The sequence below is a fragment of the Trachinotus anak genome, unplaced genomic scaffold, assembly GCF_046630095.1.
Source record: "Trachinotus anak isolate AG129_WGS33_773 ecotype Australia unplaced genomic scaffold, CSIRO_AGI_Tana_v1 ptg000021l, whole genome shotgun sequence".
Classification (NCBI taxonomy): Eukaryota; Metazoa; Chordata; class Actinopteri; order Carangiformes; family Carangidae; genus Trachinotus; species Trachinotus anak.
Window position 1 is genome coordinate 22989555 of NW_027273872.1, and position 20002 is coordinate 23009556.

The 20002-nt window shown below is 40.1% G+C and overlaps 1 protein-coding gene across 4 annotated transcripts in view; it reads right to left on the bottom strand.

Annotated features, from left to right (window-relative positions):
• LOC139605901 (mitogen-activated protein kinase kinase kinase kinase 4) overlaps positions 1 to 20002 on the bottom strand; it is a 68129-nt gene that overhangs the window by 39152 nt on the left and 8975 nt on the right. For all 4 annotated transcript variants that reach the window (XM_071457775.1, XM_071457774.1, XM_071457773.1 and 1 more), the window contains exons 3-11: positions 17185 to 17241; positions 13047 to 13172; positions 12723 to 12833; positions 10701 to 10791; positions 10390 to 10520; positions 7405 to 7459; positions 7091 to 7169; positions 4174 to 4346; positions 243 to 315 (exon numbers count right to left, since the gene is read on the bottom strand). In XM_071457775.1, coding sequence (XP_071313876.1) covers positions 243 to 315; positions 4174 to 4346; positions 7091 to 7169; positions 7405 to 7459; positions 10390 to 10520; positions 10701 to 10791; positions 12723 to 12833; positions 13047 to 13172; positions 17185 to 17241 — 896 coding nt within the window. The remainder of the gene's footprint in view (positions 1 to 242; positions 316 to 4173; positions 4347 to 7090; positions 7170 to 7404; positions 7460 to 10389; positions 10521 to 10700; positions 10792 to 12722; positions 12834 to 13046; positions 13173 to 17184; positions 17242 to 20002) is intronic.

Genomic DNA, 20002 nt, shown 5'->3' on the forward strand with positions numbered 1-20002 from the left:
CAGGTGAGCGATCTTTCATTACACAGTCTGTGATTTGTGGCTTCAATAATATTTGTACCACATGGCGTCTGCTGGCTGAATGGTTAAAGTGCACAGCAACGTCTACCTTTGATTCCCAACCAGGGGACTCTTGTTGCACATCATACTCTTTCTCTGTCCTAGTTTCTTGTGTTTCTTCGACTATAAACTGTTGAGGCAAAATGTCAAAACAATATTCATACCCAGTATGAAAAGGCTTTTACCTGGGTTCTCCTTCCTCCTCTGTAACCTCGTCCTCCTCTTCCTCACTGCCACTGTACTCATACTCTGGACCCTCTGAAAGAGACAGACAGAGAAAAGACAAAAGAATATTGATACTTTGGGTTAATATATTCTGAAATAAAGTTATTAAAGGTCTCATAAGTGAGATTTCCATGTGTTTTTTTTATTATTATCAAGCAGGTCTACAGTCTTTATTAAAACTGTGAAAGTATTAAAGCTTCAGTCCACAGAGAAATGTACACAGCCTGCATTCAGAAACTGAGCTTTAAAACGAGCTGTCGGGACTTCAGCAACTTTATGATGTCACAACAAAGCAGTTACCGCCCTCAGCCATTCCCGAAGCCCCGCTCATCCAGGCCCACCGTCCAACCTTGCAGGATTTAGTTTCTCTATTTCTCTGTGTTTACCTGTTATCTGCTATATTTTTATTTGATCACTCAGCCAATCAGAAGAGAGGCTCAGAGCCTCTCAGCCAAAGCCTGAGAGAGGGGATATAAAAATACACTGAGATGGTATTTGGTACTTTAAACCACAAATATATCCTCTTATGGATATGAAAACCTCAAATTAAACACAAGAAAAATGTAAGATATGAGACCTTAAAGCAAAAATCATCCTGCATCTCCTTGCAAGGATCAATGGAAATGGAAACTTTTATAAATATTTAGATAGCTGTTAGAGCTGAGATGATGAGCGGATTAATCACTTAGTTGATTGAAAGAAAATTAACTGGCATCTACTTTAATAATAAATTAATCATTCAGGCCATTTCTTCTCTAATATATCACATTGGTTCTCAATATGTGAACATGTAGACGTCCACCAGCTGCAGAGCACTTGTGGAATGTGTCCCACACTATGTCTGTGTGTGAAGCTAACAGGTTATCTACTGTAAAGTTATGCAGCTGGTTTTGTCAGTGAGGAGGTACTGAATGGTTATGGGTGGAGCTTTGGGTGAACACTTCTGATGTGTAAGCACTGGTGTGGCTTATTCTCCTCTGGCTTTCTGAAGCAGCCACTTTTTCATTAAAGATTCCTCCATGCCTGCCATCTTGTTTCTACATCGTCTACTGCCAATAGCAATTTTGTCATTATCAAAGCCACACGAAAGTATAGTGCGGGCAAACTTGGGCAATAAGAAAGTAAATGAGAGTCTTGTTCGGTGGAAGACATATGGGACAGAGTTGTTATACTGTAGCATGGCTTCAGAACAGTTTTGCTGAATCATCTCAATCCTGACCCAACGCATGCAACTAAAAAAAAGTTCCTCTCCACATACAACTCCTACCATGGGACCCACAACACATGCACATTAGTGTTGGCAGTTATAAAAAATAATGTCTTCAAATGCATATTGGACTTTTTTGTTCACACAGTGACTATCCCAGTCGTAATTTTTGAATCTGACACAGCTAATTTTTAAAAAGCTATATGTTTTACAAATGATGTGCATGGAGTTTGGATATAGAAGACTTTCTGATTTGCAGTTTTTACTGTGGCCACCACAACAAAATCCCAGGGGGTGGGGTTATTATCCAGCCAGTTTAACATGACAACATTTGATTGTGAAAGTAGTGCACGGGCTAACTTGAACATTCACTCAACATACTAAAAGGTAACACAATACAGGTGTGTTTGTTCAAAGCAGAAGGAACTACAACTTTTGCAGTGGACGGGAAATCTGTGCTCTCCTGCTGTGATGTCATGTTTGAATGTTTTGGCTCATGTCATGTGTTTCTGGGCCAAAGCTGCAGGAGGAGAGTGTTGATGAGGGTTGATGCCTAGTTTTGCTGAATGAGAAGAGGGCACTTTTTTTTTTTTTTGAGTGATTCATCTTCCAAAACCTAGACCATCTCTGTCCAAACTACACTCTTGGGTATGCTGAAATGACACATCCTTTTTGCATCATGTCCGGAGCATTGAATTTTTTTTCCCTCTTATTTCTGCAACAGTGAGTTTTTCCCACATGCACTTAAGACTATCAGCATTTCATTACTTTGGAGGGGCACAGGGGCACACATGCACAGACACACACACACACATGTGCAAATCTGGTCTTGAACATATCGCATGCACACACACATCACACACACACACATTCAGCATGCAGAAAGTCTACCAGTCATTAGTGTGTTTTTATAAGCTAACAGAAGATTAAAACCAGATGGCCATTCTGTTTCCTCCTTCCTTCCCCTCAGCTTCTCTCTCTGCTCTCGCTCTCTGTCTCTCTCTCTCCGTCTCTCTCCCCCCCCCCCCCCCCCCCCCCCCCCCCCCCTCTCTGTTGTTATCACTTTCTCGTCTGTCTCTCAGTTTGCCGGATGAAGATGAATAAAGCTAAAGGACAACACGAGGATTTCTTACACTGCTTGAATATCAACGTGAAAACAAAAGAAGAGCAAAGTCATAAATATCTCTGTCTTCTCCTCGCCGCCCCCTAACATTCAGCACATGCAACTCATCCAGAGGAGAATGAATCTGTAGAACAGGATGAAAATAAATTGTTCTCATACTGTAAGTCTCTGCGCCTTCCCCCCTCCCTCTCCATATTCCTAGTTTGTCCCCTTTTTTTTGTCTTTTTTCATCCCTCATCTTCTCTCTTCTTCCTCCTCCTTCATTTCTGTGTATGTTGTGTGAGACATGGCCCCAAGTGAATGTAGAAATGAAGAGGAAAGGTCAGGCCATGTACAGCCTGTTGGCCCGACCCAACATTTTCCCTCTCTTAATCTTTTGTTCATTTTGTCCTTCCTCACTTCTCTTCATATTCAGCTTGATTAAAATATCTGCAATAACTGGAAGAGTTCAAAGTCAAACTCAAAAGCTTTATTAGCACAGGAGGGAAACCTGTTGTCTAGCCAGTATCAACTAGTGTATTTTTAGAGATCTAAGTATAAACATATAAATAATAGTGCACTGTAGTGATGCTGGACAGATTTAAGTTAAAAAGTGTGTGTGTGTGCGTGTCAAACACAATTTATATATATATATATATATCTATATATCTATATAGATATATAGATATATAGATATATAGATATATAGTGTAACATATGCAAAATACATTGTGTACACTGTGGGTAACACTAGTGTAATGAAAAATTTCCATAAACAGTGTGCTATAAATTAGCAGAAGTGCAGTGTTTGTGACAGCCTGAGCAAAGCAGCTGCTGAGGTATCAGTGCAGCTGGTGTTCTCTCTCAGCTCAAGTGTGTTGGTGGCTCCTATTGCAACACACCCACCCTGACACCCACCTCATTCAGTGCATTTGTGAAACATAATGGAAAAGCTACACTGTGAAATTGCCTATTTGTAAAGCTTTCTGATATCACATTAGTTATCCAAAGAATTAATCACATTCCCTCACTGTCATTGTCTGAGAATTCACTCTTAAACAACCAAACAATTCTGGAGCAGAGATGATGACCTCCATCTGGAATAAATCTCTGCCATGAGAGTATCAATACAGGTTTCCTGCACTCTCTCCTTCTCTTTCTTTGCCCTGTGAGATTTTGTTTTTGTGTGTATGCATCTATAGCCAATATTGTGGCTTTATCATAAGCCTTGTTTATGTGTGCTTGTAATGCAGCCTTTCCCTACACAAAGCTGCTTTTTCACCACACAGACACACATATGGCACAAAGTAGCCAATAATATCAGCACAGGTTCCCCATTAGGAGACCAGCCCACAGCACAACTCGCCAGGCTCTGTCAATGTCGGTCAGCCTACATAAATGGATCACCTGAATATTCAGCTGTTAATACAAAAACAGAATTATTACTGACTCACTGTAGTCAATTCCAGTCCTTTACTGATGTTAAGTTTGAACAAAAGAAGTCCCAGCTCAGACTTTGGTCGATGTGAAAACTAAAACAGGAAGTATAACAGGAAGCAGAACAACATTAATGTCTGCTCACCTTTCTCTCTCTTCTTCCTGGTTCTGTCCAGGTGATCTTTGAGCATGATGCGAACTTGTCTCTCATTAGCCAGGTCTCTGATGAAGGCGTGTCTCAGCAGGGCGTCGGTGGTGGGTCGATGCAGATGGTTCTTAACCAGACAGTTATCAACAAAGGACAAGAAACGCTTTGACCTGTGAAAGACAAAAGCAAACAGATGAAGCAAGAGGGCGGAGGAAAAGGGACACAAAAAAAATCTTACCATGAAAATAGCTGTTGTGTAAATCTGTTTAATGTACTTTTAACTCAAATAAAATATTAAGAGCCTTTGAATTAGGTTTAATAACAAGCGCCCAGTTTATCTTTATATGGCAAAGACCTGCTCATTCACTGTAAGGTTAGTATGAGTAAGTGTAATTCTTTAAATTCACATTCATTAATGCCAAGACTCAGTATCTCAGAACCGCTACTGACACATCATAACGTTTAGCTGCAGCCTGCATTTTTCTTTGCTCTCTCACTTATTAATTATCATGTTTAATCAGGTTTTCACTAGTTGTCATCTTGAAAGAACTCTGCGGTAAAAACAGCTTGATAAGAGCACTGTATAAACAAACCTGAATTGACTAGGGGGAAGTTGCATTACAGAGAAACAATCTGTCATGTGTAACCTACACTGGTAAAATCTAAAAAAAATCTGCTTTGTTTTTAACATAAACTAATTTATTTAGCAACAATAAGATAATCTAATTTTCTCAGTGTATGTTAGCATAGATAGGACCATTATTAAAACAACAATACAAATTTCAATCCAAGTATAAAACTCAGAACTCTGACAAAAAACAAAAAGAGAAACTGAGATCATGTGTAAATTCATATCACACCAAAGAAAGAATAAGGAAAAGTTTTCAACAATGAAATGTAACAGACTAGTTTAAGAACCAGCAGTGTCATTGTTCAAACACCCTCTATAACGTGCCACAAAATTATTACATTTTTTTTGACTCACCTCCAGTATACCAGCTAGTAATCACTTGTTGGAGTATCAAGGAAAATTCTGGCAAACATGTTGAGTTTAATTTTCACTCAGGCAGCGTCTGTGTACAAAAATGCTCCTAACATTCGAGAGGTGCTTTGTCTGTCGAATAAACTCATTGACAACATGGAAGGAATATGTGTTGCTGTTGAGTTTTCAGGATGCCCGGCGCCTTAGGGAGGCCTGGAGGTAGGAGGACTGAAAAGCAGTGCATAGCCCAGACTGTTGGAGCTATTAAAAGCTGCCCTATGAACTAGTCTTTCTGATGGCATTAATGCTGGATGGAAGAGGGTATGGGTTCAACTACAAATTCAGTATGAAGAGCTTATTCATTATTTATGGAAGAGACGAGGAGAGAAGAGGAGAGGAGAGGAGAGGAGAGGAGAAGAGGAGATGAGATGAGAGGAGAGGAGAGGAGAGGAGAGGAGAGGAGAGGAGAGGAGAGGAGAGGAGAGGAGAGAGGAGAGGAGAGGAGAGGAGAGGAGAGGAGAGGAGAGGAGAGGAGAGGAGAAGAGAAGAGGAGAGGACAGGAGAGGAGAGGAGAGGAGAGAGAAGAGGAGAGGAGAGGAGAGGAGAGGAGAGGAGAGGAGAGGAGAGGAGAGGAGGAGATGAGAGGAGAGGAGAGGAGAAGAGAGGAGAGAGGAGAGGAGAGGAGAGGAGAGGAGAGGAGAGGAGAGGAGAGGAGAGGAGAGAGGAGAGAGGAGAGGAGAGGAGAGGAGAGAGAAGAGGAGAGGAGAGGAGAGGAGAGGAGAGGAGAGGAGAGGAGAGGAGAGGAGAGGAGAGGAGAAGAGAGGAGAGAGGAGAGGAGAGGAGAAGGATGAATAATAATTCTAAACTAAATTTATTAAGATTAAAAATGGCAGTAACCACATACAGTGAAGAATAAAATTGCTCAATATCAGTAAAAAAAATGTCTATTTATTACAATTTTATTTGTTTTTAGCCAAAGTCAAAGTCAAAGCCAATTAATGTGACAAACTTCAATGTTTGACTAATTAAACTATGATGAAAGGTCCATATTTAACAACCAACTGCAAAAGAAAAGTCAGTGCATATGTTTCTAATCTTTTGTATGTCCACCTTTACTTTTGGTGACAGATTCAATTCTCCTGAGCATGACTGATACCAGTCTTTCCAGCTGTTGGCGGGTTTTGTTGTTTTAGCTTGACCTTTAAATACTCTAAAGATCTTCTATTGGATTCAAATCAGAGCACTGACCTGGACGGATCAGTTTTCTTCTTTAAAAACACTTCAACAGTCGGCAGTCACTGTGGTAGTCCTGGCCTGGTCCACAGCAGATGTGCTGGACCTCATCTGATTGAAAATATTGATTGGACCAAAGACTGTGCTTCCAACATTCATCAGGCTTCTTCTCATGTTCTTTGGCAAACTTGAATCCTGCAGCTTTGTTCACTATTGTGAGCAGTGGTTGTCTTCTTTGGTATGGCTCTTCATATACCTCCTCACCACTCCTGTAACTATGTTTCAGCCCATGTTCAGTGGCCTACTGACACCCTGGTGCCCGCTCCGTTCTCTATGAAATCTCAAAATCTGGTTTCTTACTTGTTCAAGCAATTTCCTTACCACGTGGTGCCATGTTGCATTGACATTACTCAGAGAAAAACGATTGTGTTCACCGGTCATTTTACAACATTGTTCATGCAACTAGCCTCAGGTGTAATTTTTGTTTGCTTGTCTGGACACGCCCACGACTTTGAGCTTTCAGTTTCACTGTGGGGAGACAGTGTTGGGATATCTTTTGGTTGATTATCTGGGGTATAAAACCCACAACAGAGACCACTTTCAAGCCATGTTTTCAGAGGAGAAAACCTAAACACTGCCCTCGACATCCTGCTGTGTGTACATGTGCGTGTGTGTGAGAGACTGTGTTCACAAGCTTACCATTTCTTTGATTTCAGTTTGGGTGGAGGGTTTCGTGGAATTAAAAACAGCGCTCTCATTGGATGCATGTCACACAGAGCTAGAGGAGACGGAGAAGGAGAAGAGACAGGGTCAGAGAGGAAGGAGAGAGAGAGTCACAGTGACAGTAATACAAAGAGAGAGAGATGTACAATGAAAATATACAGTACTTTGGAGCTGGGGAAAAATAATACAATCCATTAACAATATCAGTCACTTGTGTGTGTGTGTGTGTGTGTGTGTGTGTGTGTGTGTGTGTGTGTGTGTGTGTGTGTGTAGATGTATTTCTGACTTACGAGGGGCTCCTTCAGCCATCTCTAAAGCTGTGATTCCTAAAGACCAGAGGTCACTCTGAAAATGAGAGAGACAGGAAAAGGTTAAGGCGGGTGCACACACAAAGCTTAGCTTGAGCTCTAGTTATTTCCTGTAAACTTTGGATGTCCTCTTTCAATTCAAATAGTAAATCAGTTTGTGCATTGTGTGAGAGTATAGATCCAGGAAAAACAAAAACATATTCCAAGACTTTGAGCCAAACTTCTGACATTTTACAAAGAATCAGTGATTCAGTGATTTATAAAGTCATTGTGTTGTTGCTTCCAGAAGAGGAGAGAACGGGATGAATTTTTCCATCTGAACGTGTCTCTGTGAACTGTGACATACCTAATCAGGATGGGTGAATGGAAACCTTTTGATGAAAATGCTTGAAAGATGTTCTGTGAGAAATGAAATTCTTTTATGTATAATGACGGAAACCTTTCTGCTGAATATAAGGTGATGAAAGGCTGGACCCCATTTACTGTAGACTTAGTAATTTCATGTGTCTTTGGTGGATTGAACAGTTATTGGATATGAATCAAGACCAGGTCAAAACCTGGTATATGGCTTAACCGCCTATGGTCAAATCCTGATTTTATAACTGTGACACCATCTGACAAAATCACCAAACACATAAATGGAAGAGAAAGACTGAACTGTGATTTCAGATGTATGCACTTATAAAATGATCACTCAGAGAAAAAGTTAGGAGAAAAAGAGTATCTTTCTTTTCTTAAGTTAATTTTTCAGGCTTTTGCCTTTGTTACAGTCATAATGATAGTAAGAGATGGAAAAATTGGACAGAGAGAGAAAGACACATAGCAATGGGCCAAAGGCTGGACTCGAACCCAGGATGCTGGGGCAAAGACTAAGCCCAAACAGCACACACTCTACCAGGTGAGCTACCAGGTTGCCCACTCCAAGAAAGACTACATTTTTTGTCTCTCACACAGCTCACAGCCTCCATCTGGGACCCACAATCGTTTAGCTTTTATTTACTTTCAACCCCAGAACGTAACAGACTGTTATTAGAGGCAGGTCTTTAAGTCTAACTCTCTCTGTTTGAAATGTAGAATTGGTCATAGTGGTTAGTAAGATGCTTGTTCCCAATGTCTTCTCTCTCTCCCTCTCTCTCTCTCCTGCTCTCTCTGCTCAGTGTGTCTTATGTTTCGTTATTCGTGTGCCTCCTTTAGTAACAATGATACATAATGAAAGAATTTTATTTGCTGTAATGGAGGCGAGGCTCAGTGAAGTGGATACACTCCTCCGCTTTCCTGCAGTTTCTGCAGTTCCGTAGCAGCTAGGAACAGAGCGGCTCGATAGACTGTGGCTTGGTACTCCGCTGAGCAGTGGTGGAAACACCATCACTCAGTCAGTCAGTCAGTCAGTCATTCAGGGACATTCACGATTATAGGGCTGGTTGCCGCTGTTATGGTCCAGCCCAAAAGGGCAGTGTAAACACATTAAAGAGACATTCAACATGAAATGAAACCTCGACTAAGACGTATTCTGGGCAGATGTAAATCCATCTGTCTCTTTACTCATCCCCTTACTCGTGCAACTATCCGTAGGTGGCCTGTGTAGCCTATACAGCTTTTTTCCTCCTGTGATAATGGCAGCTGAAGTTACATTTTAATCACACAATCACCCTTAGTGAACAAGGGTGACTGCCTGGCTGCCTTGTGGCAGCCTGCCTTGGTTTACATTCTTTGCACAATTCAGTCATTTTATGTTTATTACTTTTTCACCTTTTCCTTTTGTGTTGTGAATTTACATTAAAAGTCTTTAACTTTATGTCACTTTATGTTTTTTTTTCATTTTACTTGTACAAGCAGCTTGTAACTTTGTTAAGAAAGGTTCTAAACAAATAAAGTTTCTTACCATCATTATTATTATCATTATTAAATCAGCTGTTGTTCTCCCTGTCTCTTTTAAGTGACAGGAACAAATGAAAATGAAATAACTCCAATTAAATAAACACATAAGATCATGCATCATACACCATAACATGTTGTTGTAGAGTTTATCTGATCCTTGATCTGTTCAACCACTGAATGATTTGCATGTGTGACAGAGTCTGTTCTCGACGAGCAAAACTTTTATTGCTTGTAGTAAATCAGTGAGAGTGAGAGTCATCCCTGTGTTTGTGCTATGAATAGTTGCTGCTGTAGCTATTGTGCTAGCTACACTGCTATTGCTGTAGCTAAACTGCTGAAGTGGCTCCAATATTCTTCTTCTGACTGTTAGTAAACAGCTTTAGATGTATTACCACCGTCCTTTGGACTGAGGAGGGTTGCGCTGGTTTGTTTGTGTCCCAGGAAAACCAAGAGGTGTAGCATTTATGTGATCTGACTGTACAGTATTTGACTGTATGTGGCTAACAGGAGGCATTTCAACCATGTCTTTCAGTCGTCTGTCTCGTGTGCATCTAAGAAAGCAAATATTTTTCTATTTCAATCAATACAGCTGTCTACACAGACAAGATAACCACACATACCAAAGCCAGTTCTTACACTTTAAGTCTATTTCCCTCTGATGTACATGCTTAACTACAGTGATTGTGTGACACAGGTGACCTACACTCAATAATGTGCTATTACTGAGCGCACAGTTCATCCAATCTCTGCTGTCTCTTCCATGTTTGTCTAGTTGTATGAGGTTGCTTGGTTGCTGCATTAAAACATTAACTGTTTTTTTTAGTTTAGTTTAGTCTGGGTTTTTAGCCACAGTGATTACATGTGGTCTCCATTAACTGATACTACAGAAGAAGAACTATCCACGTAGTAGTCAGTGTTTGAAATGCTCTTCATTTTTCTGCTGGATGCCTAACTTTTATATTCATGAGTCACCCAGGCTGATGGGAACTAACCCAATTCTCAGGGTATTTTTTTGCAACGTCCCAAGAGGTCACTAAAAATTCCCTTGAAGTTGGCCAGAAACAGGACCTCGTCTGTGTCATTACGTACCCTGTAGTCATATGTAGCCTCAGGGTTCTCATCACAAGCGATGACCTCTGGAGCCATCCAGTAGGGAGTACCAATGAAGGTGTTCCTTCTACCAATGGTCCTGTCCAGCTGAGCCGACACTCCAAAGTCCACTGAAACATAAAAATGTAGGACGTCTGAAAACACCCACAGACTTCTGCTTCTCTAAGAGGAGTTTTCATGGTTTGTGTCATTTATTTATGTATGTATGGCTGTGATTGTTCTACAGTTTAGCCCGGAGGGGGGGGTGCGTGTGTTTGAGAAACCACAGTGGATGTGTACATGTGTCATACCCAGTTTGACTTCAGCATTCTCTGTGAGCAAAACATTTTGTCCCTTAATGTCTCTGTGAATCACATGATGGGAGTGAAGATGGGAAAGACCCTGGAAGACAAACATACACACACATAAACACACACATACACGCAGAGTCAGATGACTATCACTATTAATACGAGGTCACAAACATTGCCCTCAAAGAATAGTTGAATTATGTATCTACTCTGAAGCAATACTGAGTGCGCGATTTATTTCAAGCTTCTTGTGCTGCTTTTTTCCTCTAAGGCAATTGTAAACAACTTTTCTTCAGGTGGCAGACTGGACTGGTAGCAGTGGCACAGTTTGAATATGTGCACATCTGTGTGTGTGTGTGTGTGTGTTTGTGTGTTTGTACTCTCGCTTCTTCAAAGGAGGTTAAATAAACAGAGGAAGTGAGTCTTATTTCAGACAATGACTTCATCATGCTATGCTGAGTGTCTGTGTGAGTTTGTGTGTGTGTGTGTGTGTGTGGGTGTGTGTGTGTGTGTGTGTGTGTGTGTGTGTGTGTGTGTGTGTTGTGTGCGTTGAAACAATGGAGAGACAGCATGGCTGACAGCAGCAGAGAAAACACTGGCGTCTATCCAGATTCCTTTGTCTCTCAGGTTGTTTTTAATACTAAAAAAATAATCTTCCATGTTGTCAGCATTAAGGTCAGATATGTTGTTGGATGTGATTTGATATAAGTTGATATCCTGTGTGTGTGCTTGTGTGTAGGTCTGTTAGTAGAGCCGCAAACTCAAGCACCAATGCAGACAGCAGCGCAAACATCCCGGAGTCTTTCTCAGGACCTTGTGATCTCCCATAATGATAACCATAACATCTTACACACATGTTTTAAAGTGGCCTTTTAAGTATATAAATGAAAAAATAAATCAATTATTCCTTCCACATCACAGAGGGAAAACATGACAGAGAAGCTGATCCCTGAACATAAAGAAGTATCAGTGTCAGTTCAGCTTCTTCTCTTTGATGTTTTGGAAAAAAAACTACTCTGAAAGTAGCATTGTGTTTCTTATACAACAAAACTAACTCATCTGCCCTTTAGTTTGCTAGGATGCAAACTAACACAGATTACTACCTCTGTTTTTACCATAACAACACCTCAGGAAGATGTTGACTTTGTGCATCTTGTCTGTGTGTTTGTGAAAGTTATTTGAAGGCAGAGGGTTAAAATGCTACATTACATAAGCTACAAAGCAACAAGGATTTGTGTTAATATGGTACAGAACATCGGGTACATGTTCATTTAATGTATACACTCCCTCATACCCTTGTGAGAGTGTGGTTATTTCAAGTACAGGCTTCATGTTCTGCACAGGCAGGGCTTAAAATACTACATGATGTACCACTAATCACAAGTGGAAGCTTAAGATCACACACAGTGGAAACCTGACAATGCAGTCTGAGGCTAAATTATGGCTAAGTCTGAAAAATAGATATAAATTATTATTGAATTGTCGAGGAGACTCCTGTGTTTCTGTGATGATAAACTTTAAATTGGGAATGAACAGTTCAGTAATAATGACATCAGATGCACTGCAAGGATCAGGTGGCTCAGGTTACACACTGACAACTTTCAAAACACTGACAATGAACAAGTTCAAACTGATGAAATAAAATAAATGTCAGTTACTGGAGACCAGACCAAGCATATGTGAATAAGAGCTGAGCCAATATTAGCTTATTGCTGATATATTTGTACCAGTGTATATGTCAGCTGAAAAGTAACAGAGAGCACTGATAAGTTCATTTCCCAGCTGTAAAATGTCCCACTCAGTACATAACTGTGATGCTATTAAATCAAATAAATAGTTAAATTTGAATTCTTTATCAAAAATATTAATCATGAGAAATATTGGCCAATTTTTAAAACTCTTAAATATCACTATTGGTATCAGCCTCAGATACCCAGTGTTGGTCAGGCTCTGGTATGAGTGTGCAGTGTGTGTGTGTGTGTGTGCTGTGTTATGTTTATTTGTGTGTTACTTTGACCTTACCCTAAGGACCTCTCTGCAAATGTAAGCTATCCAGTCTTCCTTTAGACAGTTTCCCTTGGTCTTCTTCACCAAGTCTGTTACTGAGCCGGCTCCACAGTACTCCATCACCAACTAGAAGGACAGATGAGATGTTTGTCACACACACACAGGCTCTGTACTTGTCAAAACAACTATGTATGACTGTGTTTTGATCTTAAAATAAAAGAAACAGGAATACACTTTATGATAATGTCACACAGGATAAACCCAAAGGGGTACCAGCTGTTTCAGAAAAATGAGTCATTTCTATTTCTTTTGTTTTTTTAAGTAGAGTATTTTACAAACCCAGAGCTGGTGGTCCTGTCCAGCAGGACCCTTCTTAATAAAAGCTCCATAATAAGTAGCGATGTTTCTATGGTGGGAATAACTCTTCAACATGTTGATCTCCAGCTTTATCTCCTCTTCTTCCTCCTAAACAAACCAACAGAGAGAAAGTCCATGCTTATTCAGATGATAAAAACACCTCTTTTTAGTGTGACTGATCTGCATTTAAAGAAGCTGTTAAATGTCAAAGTCAAATAACAGAGCTTAAATAGAAGAGATTATACACTGTATTATACACTATTATTGTACATGATGTGGCACTTCCTTTAACACTAAACTGTGCAGCAGAAATATGATAATGTTTAATCCTGCTTCTATAATGAGGCTGATCTATAAAAGTTGAAAGGTGGAGTCCATACAACACAAACACGTACGCATCCAGACAGACAGCATCTCCAATCAGACTGTCATGTAACCTCTACATGATCCTTGGACCTTAGTTCGACTACTCCCAGTCCTCCACTATGGTTTGGTCAGTGTTGAGAGACATAGGACAGATAGAACTAGCAGAGGAAACAGAGTGTGGCACTTCTTGTTTTCTCACTATAAATCCCGGAAATGACTTGTGAACTCTCCAATTCACTGAACCTCTAAATCTACACTGAGCTGGAGGAGAAAGAGGAGAGGCACAGTAGAGAAGAGGAGAAGTGGAGGAAGGAGAGTAGAGTTGGAGGGGCTGGATGTGGCTGTTAATCAGAAAAGAGGAAACAACAGAGAGCTTCTTCCAGTCACTGACCTCCTTCAAATCTCCACAGGACAGGAGGGGAGAAAATGACAAGGCAGAGTTTGAACTTTAGCCTCCGTCTGAAACACAAAGCCTCCTGCCCGTGTCTGCAGTCTGTCTGTCTGTGTGTGTTTGTGTGCGAGAAGGGAGATAATAGCCAAGCATTTCCTGCTAAAGAGCTTGTCTGCAACACAGAGGACCCAGAGTCTCATCAACAGCAAATCAACCAGGGTGACCACTTCTGCAATGAGCAGATTTGCCGCGATGTAAAATTAAGTATCAAGTCTGACCAGTGTGTAATAATTTATAACACAATAAAAACTGCACAGAAACTATGTAACCCACTTTTACATTTAACCAGTTTACTGGGGCTGCAACTAACAATTATTTACATTTTTGATTATTCAGCAGACAATTATTTCTTGTTAAAATTGTCTTTTTTCATTTGCTTGCTATTTTTTGCTTGCAAAGACTAAAAGTTGGCTATGCTAACAGCTCTGAAGCTCTGAGCTAAATGCTAACATCAGGTAGCATCACGCTAGTTTGCTAATGTTTATTACTTACCACAAACCATGAAGTACATAAGAGGATGATGGGAATGTTATTTATTTGCAGGTAGTCGGTCACAAAGCTAGGTAGATGGACAAATTAAAAATGTAAATAGTTTTAGGTGGTAAACATTAGGAATCATCATAGTGATGGGGGAATATCTGCACTATATTCAAACCTCATGGTGGGTCTTATCAAAGTCTGTAGGATTCATTGTCTGGTAACCACTGTCCATATAAAGTGTTGTTCCAATTACTTAAATAACCTTGTCCAGTTGGTGGCATTTGACTGAGAGTCAGGGGATCACGTGAGTCAATCCACAAAGGACTCATCATCTGGGGACCAAGAATGTGGGTACAAAATTTCATCCAATAGTTGTCAAGATATTTCACTAAAAGCCATAAATTTCAACCTGCTCATAGTTCCAGGAGAAAAGTTCATCAAAATAGTTGCCAATTAATTTTCTGATGATAAATAAATCGATGAATTAACCCATCATTTCAACTCTATCATTTACACAATTTACGCAATCTGTAAGTATATTCCTCTAAGAGGGTTCAATCTGACCATATTAGAGATGCTGCACTGAGAAAGCTCTTTGCTACATTATGACCCAGCCTGCCTCACAAGCTGTTGCAACATATTATTATTAGCCCCTATGTAACCTCATTCTGCTGTCAGTGCTGCTCTGCATCTGTAAACCACAAGAAATATTCAACAAAACCTCCACAACTCAGCTGTTAGCCCCCTCTTGTACAGCTGTAAGACCACAATGCAGAGCACACACAGTCAAATCATATTCCTCTGTAAGTGTAAAAGGTCTCATCCGTACTCCATATACAACTGTGACGCTAACAGAACAGAAGTTCAAAACACAGCCTTGATTTACAGTATGATTTATATTAATATTTTATATCACCAACACTACCCAACACTGTGGCTTTAAGACTCTACAGTGAACAGAACTTTAACATCAATGAAATTCATCTGGAATCTAATAATAAAAAAAAAAAACTACTTCTGGGTCCAAACAGAAATATTGGTGGGACTCTGAGAACTGTAAGACATAAGAGACTACTTCATGTAATTTAATTCTGTCAGGCCAGTCGTATAAAAAGTCGATTTTCGTTTGATCCTGGTTGTGTGTCTATGCTTTAGGGAGGGATTTAGGAGAAGTCATCAAATGGATTGTAAAAGTTCCATCGCTTCAATTACCCGCATGACAGGAGAGAGAATTGAGTTGGGAAGGGACAGAAGAGAAGAGAGATGCCCTGCAAAGCCAGTCATTTAGTCTAATAATGAGTTTTAAAACCTCTTTCACAAGTGCAAACATCTGTGATACTGTTTCACTTGTTTCAAAGGCAAAGGAAGGAAATATCTCCATCAAATAATATCTATAGATGTGATCCGACAGAGAGGAAACAAGAGATGAACGTCTCCAACACTTTTTGATGGCCTAAAGCTAACTGACTAATTACACCCATTGCTGTGTGATCATGATAACTTTGTAATATTGCCTCTCTCTCTCTCTCTCTCTCTCTCACACCCTCTCTCCTCTCCTTGTTTTATCTGCTGCTTTATGGCTCTATTCAAGCTCTTCTCTTTGATTCACTGAATGCTGGCTAATCAAAACAGTTTCTCCTCTTCTCTCATCTAAAACACACACACATCCAACACACTTAGCTAAGAATTAACACCAATGTTAATGGCTTTGGTACTGAAACACCAAAATGATCAAATATAGAATAATCTTTTAAATCATTGCCACTGAGCATTCTCACTTCAGATTGGCTGGCAGGTGTAAATTAACCTTAAGTAACCAGATACCTATGACACAGGTAATAGTTGCAGATCTAAATGAATGTGGCAGTATTTAACAAGGTAGAGATAGAAATATGAGACTCTTAAGACTTAAGAGCTTGGAGCTTCACAGGGGGAATCATCCAAATTAAATTGCCATTGTGTTTGACATTAGCGTCCAGAGTATTGCAGTCCCCAAGCAGCTTGGTTGGAAAGCTCACCAGCTACTACTGTTGGTTAAAACATGTTAGCAGCGCTGTCTGCATGACTGTCATTTGTGCATGTGTGAAATAATGTTAACTGTGGTGCAGCTGTTGGCCTGCAGGTCTGATGTGCTGCTGCAGGGGAAAAGAGAGAGGAAATGTGACCAAAACCTATAGAAAATAAAGAAATGTGGAGAAGGTACAGGTAAAGGGAGAGCAGTGATAGTTATCATGTCTGTGTGTGTTTGTGACAGAGGGAGGAAGGAAGGAAGAGAAGAGATGAGCAGAATGCTATTCTCTTTTCTTGTCTCTGTTCATAAACCACGACGCTGAACTGAAATGATACAGTCTGGTGTACGAAGGATTTCCTATTGATGCACGGCCACTGTTTAATTTGCAGATTCCGCCATAGTCTCTTTTTGAAAAGTGATTCATCACTGGCACGCAATGAATCTTGGGATAGGTTTGGCCGTGATGGATCCATCCGTCAGATCTTACATTGCCCATTAAACAGGATGTATTTCTAGGCCACATTTTATTTTGACTCTAGATTCACATTTAAACCACTGGTAAATTTTCATGTGCAAGGATTTGTTGATCAGCTTGCTGTAATATTCTCATGTGTGGATCATGTGTATAAGAAAGTATGTCATGTATTATTTACATTGACAGAATGGTTATCTATTAGCTTTGGTAGTGTGGGAATAAATAACTCTTGATGTTTCACTTTAATATCCACCAAATGTCAGCAACAGAAGAGGAACAAATAAGCTAAGTAGAGACAAAAATAGTATGTGTGTGACTGAATGAAGTGCATTTTTACCTCTGTGACTTCCATGACTTTGATAGCTGCCAGCTGGCCCGTCTTGACATGACGGCCCTGGTGGGATACATGATGAAAGGGGTTAGGATCCCAGGAGATATAAAAGATTAAACACCCCACAAAACAACAAATGATTTACACAAACATGCACATTTTTTTCCATCTTGACACACAAAATTTAAAAAAAAAACAACTAAAAAAACAGTGTGATGGGTAGCAACATGTATGAGTGTGTCAGTAAGAAACACCCCAAATCCCACAAGAACACAAGCTTTTACATACTGCATGACTATTCCACAAGAAGATCATCAATCAAAGTTCATTTTGTCTTGGGATTTTATAATACAGTGTCTGAAGGCCAAAGAAATGTGGGAAAAAGTTACATTTGAGATAAATTGTGGATGACGAGAAGAACAGAGACTGAGATGTGGCTCTACAATCAAACCTGGATGAATAAGATTATGAAAAAAATGACTACTAAACTCTCTTCTTGCTAAATTTGTTCAAATATGATATGATCAGCTCAGTATGATTGCTTCATGTGCAGCTCAGACAGAGTATCTTTCTCATGTAGTGACAAGTGAATCATCTCAGACTCCAAGTATTCCCTGATTACAACAAAACCTGCCCACACTGGAATCTACAATCAGCCCAGTCATAATGTAACATATACACAAATTACTACACAACTTTTCAGTGAAGACTTTCAATACTCATGGACACTTCTACAGTACGTCTGTCTGTCTGTCTGTCTACGTAATTTAATTTTCTCATGAGAGGCACAGTCAGAAAGAACAAGACAGGATGCATGATGAGAGACAGAGAGAAAAGGGAGTAAGCCCACATACAGAGCCGGAGCTGTAAAGTGCAGTCAGGTGAAAAAGGGAAAAATTGAAAATCTTGTCATGAGTCAGAAAGCTGACAAGATACTAGAGGAGCTACTCTAAAGGCCTTTAAGTTGTGATGTATGACAGAGCTCTCAGTGTGTGCACGAAATAGACGAGAGGGCACTCCATCAGACAGCTAAGAGACAGAGAGAAACAGTGAGGCAAAGATGAGCTTGAAAATAAACACTACAGTTTTGATATTTGCCTATTTATGTTTTATCTTGTCTGCAGCTATGTTTTAGAAACACTATCTGTTGCTTTCCAGAGAAATAGTCCTCCGTGATATAGAAGGTGAAGGGGAACCGCACAATGTTGAAACCTGTGTCGAAATCAACTATTTCCAAATCTGCAAAGTTTTCCAAGACTATTAAAGACTTGAACCCAGTAGTACTTTTTAAAACTTCCATTCAATCAGTTACTATCAATACCATCCACAATCAGCAGCACCATGGCAGGCTTCTTTGACCAAATTGTCCACCAGGTCAACAATAAATGAATACTGTTAGGACAGAGAGATATGTGAAAAGAGGTTGATCAGAAAGACTTCGGTGTGTCGTTTTGTTGCATATGCTCATTCACCTGTCAGTCAAAGTGGCATGCCCTCAATTCTGCAGTACTTTAAGCCTTAATAAAATTTAAACAGATGTGCTATATAAAAATTCACCCCCCTTACAGTTGTCATGAGGGAGGAAATAAGCTATAGAGACCAAAACAGTTTTTTGTACCAGGCTGTAAACATGTTTATTTCTGCTGCAAAGTTGGAAATTTTAACATGGGAGACTGTGGGGATTGACTGACTGTTGGATCCAGCCTCAAGTGGCCATTAGAGGAACTGCAGTTTTTGGCACTTCTGTGTTAGCCTCATTCTTCAACCTCGAGGGCTGCCGCTTGGTCTGCACATGACATCATAACTTTGGCTGTCTATTTTGTACGGCTTCCTGTTTCATCACTGTTAACTCCTGGAAGCATTTCAGTCACCCAGCTTCTGCTGACAAAGTTTGCTAACTAATCAGTGTAGTTACAAGAAGTACCTGCATGAAATATATCCATGACACAACGTAGGACTCAGAATGTTTGTGGACACAAGAACATCCACCATATTTACAAATTCAAATATATGGTGTGTTTCGTTAAATTAACATGCATGTAAATGTTTTATAGCCAATAACAGAGGGGCAGAAATCTAATGTTAAGACATGCTTCATAAACATGTTGAACCAACAGCTGTGAAAAGGCTTTTTTTTACACTTTTACACTCAATGTGAGATCTACTGTGTCAGGCTCACTGACCCCTGTTCTCTCTGGCCTCCACTCTGTCCCCATGTAGAGGACATTGTCTCCATAATTGCTAAGAATTGTGGCTTAGAAGCTGCCACTGCCTTGACTGTGATAAATAAGGAAATGGCTTTCCTGTCCCTTTAGACTCAATGGTGTCTGCTGGCTACGCTGCTAACACAGCTCACCAATGTGAAATGTTCTACTCTCAGCTGAGCCACTTTTTCACAATATGCAGCACTGACACACACACACACACACACACACACACACACAAACACACACTCAAAGGCTCTGTGGTCTTCAATTAATTGCAGAAAGCTTGTGCACTTTTTGACACTGACATCCAATGAATTAAACACACAGGCTCATGCACACACACATTATGTGACAAAGTGCTGGGAATCAAACACGCACAAGTGAATCCAGATATAAATGTCGTCTCCATATCTGTCTGTCGCTTGTCCACTTACACACATCGCACACACATACACACAGTGACAGACTTAGTAACACTACAAATACTGTGTCAGTGAAAAGTTTACTATGATATATTCATACATATGCTAATAAGATACAAAAGAGATATTTATAATACAGACAGCAGGAGGACAAATGAGAGAAACACTCTTACTGTAGCTCTCTGCTGCTCTCCA